The sequence below is a fragment of the Pteropus medius genome, unplaced genomic scaffold (assembly GCF_902729225.1).
Source record: "Pteropus medius unplaced genomic scaffold, Ma_sr-lr_union100, whole genome shotgun sequence".
NCBI classification, from domain to species: Eukaryota; Metazoa; Chordata; class Mammalia; order Chiroptera; family Pteropodidae; genus Pteropus; species Pteropus medius.
In genome coordinates, this window is record NW_024346667.1 from 11,272,175 (window position 1) to 11,287,748 (window position 15,574).

Genomic DNA, 15,574 nt, shown 5'->3' on the forward strand with positions numbered 1-15,574 from the left:
TCTTCCAAATCAATTCCAAATCAATTGACAATTTATTCAAGAGTCAGCAGGTGGAGACCAAAATATATCTGTAAAACTGACAAAACCAATGTTTGAGAAGAGGGCTTATATCTACAGTCAAGCGTGTTTCTTAATTTTGAACCCTAGAATGAAACCAACTTACCCATCCAGTGACGAAAGCACTGGACCAGGTAGAGCCTGCCCCTTTTAAATTTGTGGCAAGAAGGATCGAAGTAAATGTTTGCTTCCTGTCAGCAACTCTTTCTCAGCAGAAGGAGAGCAGAGGGCAAAGGAATAGAAAGAGTCGGGGAGTGTTACTTATGCCGTCAGAAATGGGGAAGTATTACCCTTTCTCTTCTCCTTCCTACAATACCTTGTCTTAAGAGTTTAGCAGGATGTCTGGCATATAGTAAGAATTCAGTTTATTATTGTAATGATGATTTGAGCAATTTGAGTAGATGACACTGTGTTTCATAAGCTGCTTTTATTTTAATCTTCCCATGTTTGACAAAGAGCCCAATTTTCTATGCAATACTATTTTACTGTGAGATAAAATTTAAAAATAATTTTAAAAGGCTTTATGGGTACCTTTTAGACTAATAGTTTTAAACCTTTGGTGAGGTCACAGTTTTCTTTGCCAATTTAGTGAGGTTGTGTATATAGCATAAATTATACATGTGATTTCTTGGGATACAGGGACCTTAGGATAAAATCTCATTGTGTAGATAAAATTTAAAGAACTGCAAACACCTTCATATTACTGTAAACTGCTGTCAATGACTGTTGAGTAAGCTAAGTACAATTAGTAGGAAGGTAATCGTGGTTAAGATCATGTCAGGCGGACAGACATGCATTCGAACTCCAATAGTGCCCACCTACTACTAGCCTTTAGACCTTAAGCCAGTTATAAACCTGAGTGTTATATATATTTTTTATCAATAAAATGAAGGTGATAATAGCTCCTATGTCACAAGGTTGGGAGTAAATGAGATAATACATGTAAAACATTACTCCTGGGCCAGACACAAAGTATTCACTTGCTATTTGCTGCTACTGCCGTTTTCTCTTTTTTTTAAATGATAGTGTTATTATTCTTTGTCTTTCTAACTTCACCCTGATTATCTTGTAGTTTCCAGTGACTAAGTTATCCTGAATTTCATAACTCATAGATAAAATTATTCTGAGCAAAGAACTTGGCCTTTAGATCTGCTTTTGTTAAAAAAAAAAAAAAGTCCTCTTTGTGATCTTTGATCTCTAATAAGAAAGACCTTTCACTGCCTGCTTATGGCTCATCAGGGAAAAAAATCTTTGGCATGCCCTTCAAAATTTCCCCTTCTTCCTCTGCTTCCTCTCATGTCTCCTTCCTGGCCCAGCAGAAACAGAAAGATGTCAGTTTGATACCTCTGACCTCTTTTGAAAACCTGGTAGTGGTATTTATCCTGTCAGCAGTTTCTGAGTATTTAGCGTTTTACATCTTCATCTGTCTTTATTATTTGAGGGAAAGTCCTTAACTTTCCCCATTCCTTTTGATTAATGGCTTGGGCTGCAGAAGTTTGGTTCCCTCACTAAGAGCTACAGATTCCCTGCTGTTTTTATAGGTTGACTTTTGACACAGACTACTTCTGTTCAAGGAACTCATTGTCATTAAGTTAGTGCCAGTTTATACCAGAACTGAACTGTTAAAGCACATTTAAATAGACTTCTTAATGTTTTTCTGGTTGATGTTTAAAATTGTCTATTTTTTTCTAATGACCAAAAGAACACATGCTTATTGTAAAAAATTATACAGAAAACATAGAAATCGTGAAGAAAATAAATATCTCCTATAGTTCTACCCTACCAAAATAGTAATTTTTGCTGTTTTTGTATGAGTCTGTCTAGATCTCTCTCTCTCTCTCTCTCTCTCTCTCTTTATCTCTTCCTCTCCTCCCCTCTCCTCCTTCACTCTACCACACACAACACACACACACACAACACACCTTTAAGACATACACACACACACACACACACACACACACACAGTTTTATAGGCCTTTAAAATATTTTGTTTGCCCCAAAACGTGATCCTTCTGCATATACTGTGTTGTAATCTGCTTTTTTCCTACTCTATATATCTGTATGATTATTTTAAATAGTTGTATAGTATTTCATTGAATGGATATAATATAATGTATTTTACTAATTTTCTGCTGAGATATATATTTAGTTGTTTGTAACTTTTCAATAATTTAACCTCAGGACAATAAACATTTTTCTGCATTCGTTTTTAAGTAGTAGTGGTAGTATTGTCTTAATGCATTCTTAGAAGTTGAAATTGTGGGTCAGAGGTTGTATACTGACTAAGTGGCTATGAAAGTACCCTTTTCTAATCAATTTGAGTATTATCATTCATTTAAATATTTTACAATATAACAAAGCTAATGTCTATGTGTTTTAAATTCTATTTCTTTGATTATTAGATATTGAACATATTTTCATGTTTTTAGTCACTTGCATTTTTTTTCTGAGATTAATTTTCTGTTATATAGTCTTTGTTTATCTTTTTAAATATGTATATTTAAAAAATAGCAGAGTTTTATTTCTTGTATTAGGGAAGAAGTTATACTTTGTTTTTAAAAAGTTGCTTTTTTCTTTACTGGGCTTAATTTTTCACTTAGCTAATTATTTTCAAGTATTAACATAGGAACTTAAGTAATTAGTAAAAAAAACTAAGCTTGTTAGAATAATTTCTTTGTCTAAAATACAAATGAAGAGGACTGAAATTCTTAGTGCTTGTTTGTACTCTAAGGTGCCTAATTCGGCTTAATTGTTCCTTCTTTGCTCACATCTGGTTCGTGACCATGTCTAGATAAGAGATGTCTATATAAGTAAAATGTGTATCTGTACTTTTACATGTTCTTCGTTTTCATCGTTAAAAGTAAAAGACATGGAAATTGTTGATTTAAATACTCATTTTAGCAAACTATGAGTTTTAAAATCAGAAGATATTTTAGATATAATCTCGCCACACGATAAAGGTCATGTTGTTTTTACTTTATTGCTTTTAGAAGAAAAACAACTGTGAAGACATTATGTATTTATGCAGACTACAAATCTGATGAAAGCTATACTCCAAGCAAGATCTCAGTCAGAGTAGGAAATAATTTCCACAACCTTCAAGAAATTCGGGTATGTCTTTCAAGTTTAAATATATATGTTATCCTGTAACTCAGGCTCTTTAGAAGATAATCACATTTAATATTAGATTAGAGAGATTAAAATGTAAATGTGTCAAACAAAAGTTGTTGGTATTTAAGAAAACATTTTTAATTTTTTTATAGTATTTTTTATTTTCTTTTGAATTCTAATTGTCTTTATTTTCTCCTATATTTAATATGGAAATTTTCAGACATGCAGAAAAGGTGAAGTATTGTATAGTGAATCCCAGTATACTTACCTTCTAGATTCTACAATTTGTTAATGTTTTGCTGTATTTGCTTTATTAAAATTTGTCAATCCATCTGATTTTTATATGTGTTTCAAAGTAAGTTGCAGATATCTGTACATATCAACCCCAAATACTTCAGCATGATATATAACTGGAATTATTAGTATTTGCTTAAGGTTCATTTTTTTAAGGTAAAATTTATATAAATTTTGCACAGATCTTAAGTCTATTTTTTGGTGCTTTTTGACAAATGCATATACCTGTGTAACTCCAATTCCTGTTAAGACACAGAACATTTCCATTACCCCAGAAAATTTCGTCATATCCTTTCCTAGTCAATCTCCATCTTCATCCTACTCTCGGAGGTAACTATTTTTCTGATTTTGTGTATGTATGTCTATGTGTATTCATTCCATAAATCAGTTTTGCCTGTTCTGGAATGTCATATAAGTGGAATCATACAGGGTGTAACTTTTGTGTAAGGCTTCTTTGACTCAACCTGTTTTTTGAGATTAATCCGTGTTATTACATGTATTATTATTTCATTTTTTATTCCCGAGATGTAGTCCACTGTTTGAATATACCACAGTTTATTTATCCTTTGTATAACTTTTCGAAGCTATTAAGACAGTGCTTTTGTGACCTGAATTTTATAAGTTCAAAATATTTACTTTTGAGAGATATTTTCAATAATTTTGAATTGTATACCTGTGAAGTTCAGGCCTTTGGCATTTTTCCTTGTCAAAATCATAAGCTCAAATAATCATTAAAATCTTTGAAAATTGCTTGGTTTAGAGAGATCTGAGAAGACCCTTAATTTTTGGAAGGCTTCCAGTTTTTTTGTGGCCTGCACTCTCATTTGACTTAGTGTTTCTATTCAGACCCTGTCTCTACATTTTCTATTTATCACATGATTGAGTCACTAATATTGAGAAACCTTTTGAGAACAGAATAATCTTGTTTTGCTTTAAAGCTTAAGATTCGTCATATAATTGCTCAGTCAGGTTGAAATACGTGAAACACTAGAAATAAAATGTTTCGATCCGAAATATGTGTGGTATGTATTTGAAATGTTCGCTAGATGTCACTGTTGTCCTTTAATTGTTAGTCTCATGTCCTAGTTAATAAGTTCAATACCTCAAGTAGTCTTAAGTTGTACTAGTTTTTCCAAGGGTCTGAGTGTGTGTGTGTGTGTCTGTGTCTGTGTATTCAAAAATTCTTTGATGCATTTTGGAAAATTTACATCTTCATACATGATTTCTATATTTATAAATGTCTTTTATTCTGTTGTAAATTAGAGAAAATTTAAATGATATTTAGACCATTGTGGAATATTTTTAATCTAATCTTTGCTTCTATTTTATCATTTAAGCGCTAAAACATTAGCCACATAGAATAAAGGCTCTTTTAGGTAGCCTCTTAATTTTATTCTAAGTGTATTTATATTTCTGTGTAGTGACCACATAACCACATGAGACTAGTAATACTAAATATTACCAGGTGATAATGTAAGTTGTTTTCCTGAAAAACTTAACGAACATACTGCTTTTCTGCCACAGTTCTCACTAAGGAACCATAATTTTTAGATTTTGCTTTAAAATATTAGTGCTGCTTTTGCAGCTCATGATATAAAAGATACTTCATCTTTTATTTATACATCTTTATATGTGATGTATTCTTACTCTTTTTCCTTTATAAATTAAAGAAATAAGAATCTGATAGCACTTTGTTTTTTAAGGAAAAATAAGCAGATCATGATTTTGTTTCTTATATTACTCCTCTATAAGATCAAAATTATTTTTTAAAAAATCTTTGCTTCTTCTAACTCAGATAGTGATTAAAATAGTGTGAACTTTTATGAGGTTTTAGAGCCATCATTTCATTAGTTATAGGATTGATTTAACTGAGAGGAAAATTTAACTAAATCTTTTTATATTTTTCCATGGATGCTTGCCACTGGAGGGTGTAGTGTGTATTGAAGTGTTTTAATGGGTTTTCCTTTTTACTAGAAATTATGGATTTGTTTACTTGAAATACTCTAAAAACCTATTTTTTTTTATAATTTTACTATTGATTTGAGTAATTTTTTAACAATTTAGTTCAGGGTGAGAAAAGCTAATGGCTATCCTATTTATTCCAAAATTATTCTTTTTCTATCATATTCTTCCTTCATTTCAGTTATGAAGCATAAATATATATCTAGATCATTGTTCTTTGTAGTAAAATCTCTACAAAGAGATCAGACTCTTTACTATTATAGAATGCATATTTTAACCTCTACACATGAGAAATGACTTAAAAAAGAAGTGAAGTTTATACTTTCGGCTTGATGACTGAAAGATACTAACACCGGGTTTGGCCAAATAGAATATTTTTGACACCAATGTTGAATTTATTTACATGACTCATTCTACTTTTTCTTTTTCAAAATTATCCATTCTACACAAATTGGAAACCAAAAACTGGAGAACATTTTATAAGATGTTTATAATTTATTGTTTCTACACAAGAGACTATTTCTAAATAAAAGTGAGATTTAACACTCATTTAACATGAGACTTTATGTCATTATCTTTTCACTTGTGTTACTTTTATGCAAGAAGTCATGTTCAAGTGTTCAAGATGTTATTCAAGGGAAATTTTCAAATAAAGATATAGTTGCTTTAAAAAATTTTAAATCCTTTGTATTTTAGCATTATGTTTTGGTTTAATGTTCTTTTCCTTTATTCTCAAAAGAGAAAATATATGTGAAGTAAATTTTTGTTACTTAGAACAAGGAACCAAATAAGTACTATATCTTAGATGGGACCATTTTAACACTATAGAAAACATCTCCAGCTAAAATCCAAGAAAACTTAAAGTCCTTTCAGTTTGCTAACTAGTTACAGTCATCCCTCAGAGCGTCCTCCCCCAAAGTCCTCAGATATTCAATTGCCTTATAAAAATGTCGTAGTAGTTACATATAACCAATTCTCATCCTTCTGTATGCTTCGAATGATCTTTAGATTAGTATAATGCCTAATATAATGTAAATGCTATATAAATTCTTGTTGCACTCTATTGCTTAGGGAATAATGACAAGACAAAAAAGCTGTACATGTTCAGTACAGAGCAACCCTCAGAGGCTTAACTGCATAGTACATGTAACTTTTTTTCAAATATTTTCAACCTGTAGTTGGTTGAATATGCAGATGTGGAACCTGCAGATACAGAGGGCTGATTGTTTCTGTTTTTAAAAACTATTGTAGAAATATTTGTACTTAAATATAAAACTAATGTGATTTATTAGACATACAGTCACAGTTCTCAAAATTATTTCTATACAGTTCTGTGAAAAACAACTTGTTAACTTAAAATTAAGCAGATATTTGCAGCATATTTGGAAGTTGTCCATTGGTTCATTGATAGTAGTTTGCTTCTAAAATTTGTGGTTACAGAAGAATAAAATACTGATGGAGCACAAGATTGAGCACTTTAGTGAATTTTAAGCCGTGTTTTTATCTTCAGATAATAAAGCTTTTACCAAGTCTTTTTATTATTATTATTATTATTTTTTTAGGAGATGGCTTGAAACAAGTCTTCAGTGTTGAGAGCTGTAATGATACTTTCCCTCTGTTGCATGTAGGCAAGCCTTTTGGCTCTCCATGTTGTGTGGCTATGGGAGTCTATATATGGTACTCTGACAGGAGTGGTTAATAAGTCAGCTCTTCTGTTAAAATAACATTTACTATTATAATTTGAGTTTCATTAATATGTGTGGTAGAACAAGAAGATGCAGACAGGCTCTGACTCTGTCCATTGATCTTAAAATCACTGATTTACTTTCCTTTCAGGGGCCTATTTTAAAGAACTTGATATAAAGTGTAATAATGTAGGTAGTACCCACAAACATAAATTGGTTTGCTAAGATAGAGTGTTTAATTTATTGAGCCTTTGGAAAGATGGTTTTTATTGAATTTAACTGAAAGAAAACATTTTTAAAATTAGTTTTTATATGTAACTTTAGAACATCTTTGAAATGAGTTTAGAATATTTTGTGTGATACTCATAATTTTTAGGCCAGAATTGTCATTCTCCTTTATCTCTCTCTTAAAAGTAACACATACAATTTAAAAAATTATAATTATATGCATTACTTATTTCCAAAACGAAATTGAGGTAACTGTGCATTTGGGCTATATTTCCTTTTGAAACTAAAATAGTTTGCACAATAAAATAGCATATGTATTTTTAACAGAGAAATATTCTTGTATCTTTTTTTTTACCATAAACTTTGACTATAGGTTTTTTTTTTGACTTTAGATTTTTAAAGAGATGTAGTCTGGCATTCCCACACAAGACAAATTCATACTTTATTCTGTAAATATATAATTAGGGCCTGCTAAGTGCCAGGCACTATGTTGGTACTGGGGATACAGCAAAGATAGTCATTTTTTCTGTCCTTAAGCACTTCCTAGTCTGATGGAAGAGAGAGGTAAATAAATCTCAACAATTACAATAGTAAATACATCCAAGGGAGTATGGGAACACATGGAATGTTAGAACAATAGTTTAAAAAGTGTCGAAAAGAGATGATGGTTTAACTGAATCTCAAGGATCAATATAAAGCCTACTCAGATGGAGAGTAAAGTGGGGGCATTCTTAAAAGGGACACAGCGTATGCGTAAAGGTGTGGAAGCCTGAGATCTGACATAAGGGCAGAACTGCAAGTTTTTAAGTATGCCTGAAAGCTGGGTAGGTGGCAAGGAGTGTTAAGAAAGACTGGAGAAGGATTTAGTCATTAAACACATTTATTTTGATGGTAATAAGGAGTTTACCTTCTTGCTGGAAATAAAAGTAATTGTTAAAGTGAAAATATAAAGACAAAAGTGAGATTGTGCTTACTGTCACACTTCTAGGGAGTTTAGACTTTAAATTAGGAAACACTGATACAGTTTAATCTTGGGAATGCTGAGGCTGGAGCAATGTGAAGACCAGCTAGATAATATCCAAATGAAAATTATGAAAATTTAACTGAGGCTATGGGTTTAACTAAGTTGGGTTCAAAAGGGATGTATTTGTAGTAGAATTAAAAAGACTTGTGACTGATTGCTACCTGGAGTACACTTGGAGCATGGGTAGTGGGTTCAAGTAGATAGAAGGGGAAAATCTAGAATTCTCTTCAGGTTTGGCAGCTGGAAAAATGTTGCCATTAATCAGAACTGGAGTACAGAGCTAAGGACCGTTGGGGTGGGGATGGAGAGAACGGTTAGCTAATGAGATTAATTTTTGTCACTGATTTTTGGTATCTTTTCAGTTGGAGGGCTTTTCAATATGTGGATCTGAACCTGAGGAAAGAAGTCTAGTTTAAAGGTGTAGATTTGGGGATCATCAGTGTGTAAGTAGAAGCTTAGATGTGAGTTTTGATTAATTCAGGGTGTGTGTAAAGTAGAAAAGAAGAATGCCAGGGCTGGAACTGTGGAAATGCTAAAATGCAAGAACTGGGTAGAAAAAGATTATCCAGTTAAAAAAAAAAGCTGAGAGGAAATGCGAGAGACAGAAAATCAAGAGAATATGATGTCACGGAAGCTGAAAATGTCTAGGAGTATCCATTTAGGTAGAGACCGAAAAGTTTTCTTCATAAGCCTGTGTTACATATGTTTTAAAAGGCAATTTATTTAATGCAATTCTGAACACAGGCAATTCTTGCAAGTAGTTTCATCACTCTTTGGAGTAATATCCTCTAAATTTATAGATTTGAGACTAATGAAATTATTTGTCTTAATGATAGGAATTCCAGTTTTTCCTACCATAGTATTCGTTCCAAGTGAGAAGATTGTGAAGGAGATTCTTGTTTTGTTTCATAATGCTTTGAATTGGAAGGTTTTGTACTGCCGATGCATACTTAAAGTAAACTTTGAAGTTGACGAGAGTGCTTTTTCAAGTGCTCTTTTGCAGCAGTTATGGAAGAACACTGCTTCTTTTAGGAAGTGTAACAGTAGTAACAGCCGAGGACAAAGAAAACAAACAAATGAAAACAATAAAAAAAAAACCATTATTTAACCCTATGGCAGGATATAATGCAATAGAAATATGTGCTTACAAAAGTGAAAATGACAAGTCTTTAGAGATACAGATTATCACCCTCTTTTATATAAGGGAAGTCTACTGTGGTCAGCTGAACAGGGAGGGTGTGGGCACTTGCCTGAGATCCTAGCATACTGTCAAAAATAATAGGTATTTAATAAAAATTTGCCAGATATACCAGTCAGTCCATTGGCTTGCTACTGACACATGCTTGTTTAGTTTGCTTTATAAAGATTATCTGGGCAAATCTGATTCTTTCAGATAATTTAAAAAAAATTGTGATAAAAAACACGTAAAATTTACCATCAACATTTTGACGTGTAGAGGTTAGTAGTGTAAAGTATATTCACATTATTGTATAACAGATCTGCGGAACTTTTTCATCTTGCAAAACTGAAAATCTGTATCAATTAAACATCTCTTTCTCATTTTTATGCCCCCTCTACCCCTGGAAGCTACCATTCTACTTTCTATTTCAATTAATTTGGCAACTTTAGATCCCTCATATAAGTGGACTCATAAAGTATTTTTGTGACTGGCTTATTTCACTTAGCACAATTTCCTCATATGGGTCATTTAGGTTATAGCGTGTGACAGAATTTCTTTCCTTTTTAAGGCTAAATAATATTCCATTGTATGTCTATATCACATTATGTTTATCCATCCATTGATGGACACTCAGGTCACTTCCACCTTTTGACTATTTTGAGTAATGCTGCCATGAACATGGGTGTGCAAAATCTCTTTGAAACCCTGCTTTCAGTTTTTTTTTTTTTGGTATATACCCAGAGGTGGGGATTGCAAGATCCTACGGTAGTTCTATTTTTACTTTTTTGCTTCTGTCAGAGATATGACTCTTAAAAAACAACAAGCCAGTTAGCAGCAAGACTTGATGTGATGGCGATGTGGAGAGGGCAGGTAAGGTGGATGGCCCCGTGCAAACTGAAGTTTTAAAGTTAGAGGGATATAAATTATAAGATATGGGAAGAGGTAGAGTGGATGCCAGGATAAAGACAACCAGGAGAGAGAAAAACAGAGTTAAACAAGTGACTGGTACCCCAAATAGTTTCCATTTACTGCCCTCTCCAGTACATGGTTTTTTACTTTTTCCATCATTCCCATGGGTATATTAATTTATTAGGAAGCCCCTTCTTCCTTTAGAAACTTTTGAATGAATCTTTATTTTTGGCAACGAACATGTCTCTGATTAGAATAATAGTAGCAGCAAGTCTTACTGAAAACTATCTACTGAAAAATTTTATCAGAATTTTAACGTGTATCGTAATCGAGGTAAGTCCATGCAGGGCCTTCATTTTCTTCTCAGCCTCTTATTCGAAATGTGGTAAATGAAGAATTAATAACCTCTCAAAATTAGAGGCAAATGGTTGATTATTTCAGTAGGACCAAATATTGCATTCAGAAAAAAAAGGATCAGTATTTCAACTGTGGTTTAGATTGGACTGACCATCAAAGGATTGTTTTTGAATTACCGTGTTCACCCTTATTTGTGTGTATTGTCACCTCTGCTATTTATTAAGTACTTTCTACATGCACATCACTGTGCGAAGCAGTTAGCACTCACTATTTTATTTTGTCTCTCTAAAGCTCAAGTTGTGGTCAGATGTTATTACTATCCCGATATTCAAATAAAACTGAGACTTAGAGAGTTTAAATGAAGCTTTTGCTATATGGCTCACTCTAAATGTCAGAAGGTTGGAACTTAAAGAAACTTTAGAGGTAATCTAGTTCATCAAAAAAATTAGATACTAAGCAGTCAGGCAGGTGCTATAACACCAAGAGTTGAAGCCTTATTTAAGGGGACAGCGACTATTCGGTTTCAGCCTTTGTTACCACATGGGAATGTAGGTACAATGTTGCCAATTATACTTTTTAAAATCAGAAATCAGAAATCTAGATTTGAATGCGAAGTTTTGCAATTTTTAAAACATGCTGAGCAAATATGGTATGTCCACACGCTGAATATGGCCAAAGGGCCACCAGTTAGCAACTTCTAATCGTACAAGCACATTATTTTCCAAATGAGACACAGATTGCCTATGTGAAGTACACTCCAGTGTCACACAGCAAGTCAGAAGTATAGCTAGGAATCAACATGCAGTACATATTCCTTCCACTTTTTTTTTCCCCTTAAAATCATATTTAATTACAAGTTGCCAAAACATTTCTTTACGTTTTTAAGAAAAATTGAAGTGTGTAGCTGAAGAAATGAGCTAGTGAGTGACGGATGATTGACTATAGCTTTTTGAAATGTACTTAAAAATTGTTCGCTTTTTAAATATATTCTATTGAAAATCGATTGATACTTGTAATGCTAATGTTTTGAGCATAAACATTTGTACATGCAGGCATTGGTCGTTATTCACTGTCAAAAAGAAATGAGCTGTCAAGCCATGGAAAGACATGGAAGAACCTTAAATTCATATTACTAAGTGAAAGAAGCCAATGTGAAAAGGCTATATACTGTATAATTCCAACTATGTGGCATTCTGGAGAAGGCAAAAGGATGGAGACAGTTTAGATCAGTGGTTGCAGGAGTTGGGGGTGGTGGTGGGAGGGAGGAATAGGCAGAGCACAGAGGATTTTTAGGGTATTGAAAATACTCTGTATGATACGATAGTGGTACATACATGTCATTATATATTTGTCCAAACCCACAAAGTGTACAACATCAAGAGTGAACCCTAATGTAAACTCTGGACTTTGGATGATGATGATGTCAGTGTAGGTTCCTCAGTTGTAACAAATGTACCACTCGGGTGGGACATGTTGGTAATGGGGAGGCTCTGTTTCTAGGGGGCAGGAGGTGTATGGTAAATCTGTACCTTCTACTCAGTTCTGCTGTGAATCGAAAATTGCTCTAAATACATAAACTAGTTTTTTAAAAAAACAAAATACAGATATTCTCTGTTTTTCAAAAGTGTTACTCTGCTTCATTTTTATGAAAGACCTGCATTAGTACCTGTTTTCACTAACCAAAAGAAATCCAAAGAGGATTTTCACTTTTAGGAAAAAGGGCAAAAAGCAAAAATAGGGTTCCATGTTCATTTTACAGCGAGCCATGATAGGGCCAGCGAGCACACTGAGCAGCCGGAGGGACCCGCCAAGCTCCTTCCCTGGGAACCACACAGCATCCCAGTATCAAGCCGCCACACCTCTGAACTATGTCTGTGAGCATCTGCACTTTATGTCGATTTGTTTTGTGCATCCGTTAGCAAGATGTGTCCTAAAGTATCAGGAAAGCCTAAAGAGAGCTCATTGGGTATTACACTTAGCGTGAAACTAGATGGAAATCAAGATTTTGCTAGTGGTGAATGAAATAATGACAGTGTGTGTGTGTTGATCTTGTCCGCATCCACCATTTCCACTATTAACATTCAGAGAGAAAGAATCTTGAAAGCTGCCTGTTATTATTGATTCTGCTAGTAGCACTGTGTCTCTTTTAGTTTGCCATTATCCATTACTCATTTTACTCAGTAACCAGTAAAATGGAAAGTCTGGTGCTTGAGTGGATCAATAGTACATAAAGCATTAGATGTATTTATCCTATCATTCCTGATTGTACTATATGTTAGTGTTATTTTAGGTTTTATGTCTTATTTGGTCTGAATTGGTAGGTTATATTTTGGGCCTAGGAATGCTAAAAAATTTTTCATATAAATTAATGGTACTTGCTTCTTTGCTTTACAATGCCATTTTGGCTAATGGAAGGCTTTCATAGGAATACTCTACTTTTGGATAGTTGGGGAAACCTGTATGTAATACACTCTCCTCATCATTCTCCCTCCCCATCATTCAGGGGAAAAAGTTTCTTAGGGCATGACTGGCACATTGAGCTCATATAAAATAATAATTATAACATGCTGGCAACTTCTGTTTTCATAATAATGAGTACCACAGTTTTTTTTTTTTTTTTTTTTTTTTTTTTTCCCTGTAGGAAAACATCTCTAATTTTATAATAGAAATAAATAAAATGATCATAATAGAAACTTATAACCAATAACTACTAAATACTATTTTAGTATATTAATATATCTACTGTATAATTTAAAAAGCAAATTTGCAAATATATAGATTCTAACTCTGTGAATGTTTAGAGTAAATAGTGTTATTTTACTCTTATTATTTTTTAAAATCTCAGTTAAAATAATCTTATATTTTTTAACTTAATGAATTTAATTTTATATGAATTAACCTAGGTATTTAGATTCAGTAAGCTCTGAAGTCGAAGAAAAGGTACTCTGTGATTATTTAATGGTAGATAGTGTCCTTAGAGTAAATAAAGTTTTTTAGACAGAGTGTATCATCCTTCAAGGTCCTGTTTTTGGTTTTCTCTCATTTCACTTAATTGTAGTGAATCTGGCCAATCAATATATGTTGTTTGTATATAGAGTCCCTTTTTATTATAACTATACACAATACCTTTAGCCTTTCACTTATTCCTCTAATCTCAGTTTCTTTGAGATCCATGAGAAAAAGGAATAACCCTTTAAAAAAATATTGCATATGTTTTAATTGTCCAAGTAAGTTTTGTACTCATTTTAAATATAATTTTTAAAACCTCAAAAGTTAATCCGAAAGCTTTATTTTTTTTTATGTTTTATGAATTACGGCAAAACTTGTGTAACAAATGACTGTGATGCCAATAGTCTTAAAAGCTTATTCTTAGATCTTCAGACTGTTCTTCCAAGAGTCGAATTTCCTATGTTTTTTAAAATTGGGAACTGCTTAAAAGACATGCATGTTCTTTAGCTGTTATAAATATTATACTTTGGCTGCATTATTTTATTAAATTGCTTTTATAGACTTTAGTGGTAATTCATGGGTCTACATGAAATGCATAAAATTATGAGATTTGTTATTATAATTCTATTAGAAATATTGTTGAGGATGTAGTCTATATCACAAGTCTCCTTTTTTATACAGAGCCAGATTAAAAATTTCCTTCAGATCTGAATTCAGGAAAAGCATTTTGGTTTTCAACACACACACACACACACACACACACACACCCCACCCCACCCCCCCCCTTACTCAAGAACTTTCAATTTAGGGTCTTTGATAAATAGGAAAAACCTACCTCTTGTGAGGAAGCAGTGGGTGCGGGGAGAAGTATGTCAACCCTGTTAGTTAGCAGTTGCTTATGTAGTTAATAATGTGCACATGTGATTAAATGAACTTAATAGCTCTGTTTGTAAGTAGAATCTCTGGACTGTGTCAGAACCAATAATGATGCCCACATTGCTTTGACTGCCAAGAACCATGGAGCTAAATTTGCGACCTACTTAATGACGATTGTATATATATTTCTGTGCACTAATCTTATTCTTCTGCCATTTATTTGGTAATTGTATGGCATATTTCTTCTTAGCTGCCACAAATCTTGGATACTTTCCATTACCTCTAGGACAGTATCTGTCTTGATTACTCACATGCCTATGTTGATACTTGTGCAGTTTCTTTTTCTTCAATGGCCTTGTGTTTATTTTAAATATAGTGGAGGAGCACCTCTTTTAGCTTTACTGAAGAAAAGGGTCCAAGAAAGTTTAGTTCTTAAATGGATTCTGCCCTAGCAGAATCACTAAGCATGTGATCTTAGAGAAGATAATGACTAAAGAGACTGTAATTTTCCTTGGGAGAATCTAGGAGACTCATGATTTCCCTCTTATCATGGCCCAAAGGTGATAAGCTCAGGTTAAGTATGATAAGGAAGGCACTTTAGGGAATAAGAACAAACTGAGGAGTGAAAAGAAATTACTGCCTGCATTCACTCTTCTACCTTAGTATTTAGGTAGCTGCTTCACATTTAAGGTAATAAAAGGATAAAAAGTCAAATTTATTCTCAGCTAGTTTGTAAAATCCAGTTGTTAAATGTTAGCTTTATCCATTTCAAAATTTTATCATTTCTCTGAGAAAATTGGTGAAAGGCATTGAGAGGTGTTCTAGGCTTTAAAATAGTTATTTTATATGAAGATAAGCCCTGTGTTGAGAGAGAATTGTCTAAGGCAAATGTAGAATTCAACTTTGAAAATTTTCTGTTGACTAAGATCAGGATTATCAGTA

General features: G+C 33.0%; 1 protein-coding gene across 6 annotated transcripts in view; it reads left to right on the forward strand.

The window, feature by feature from the left end:
- The window catches only part of ANAPC10 (anaphase promoting complex subunit 10), a 257,736-nt gene that overhangs the window by 16,444 nt on the left and 225,718 nt on the right, over positions 1-15,574 (forward strand). For all 6 annotated transcript variants that reach the window (XM_039876051.1, XM_039876053.1, XM_039876055.1 and 3 more), the window contains exon 4: positions 3,048-3,168. In XM_039876051.1, the coding sequence (XP_039731985.1) occupies positions 3,048-3,168 (121 nt within the window). The remainder of the gene's footprint in view (positions 1-3,047; positions 3,169-15,574) is intronic.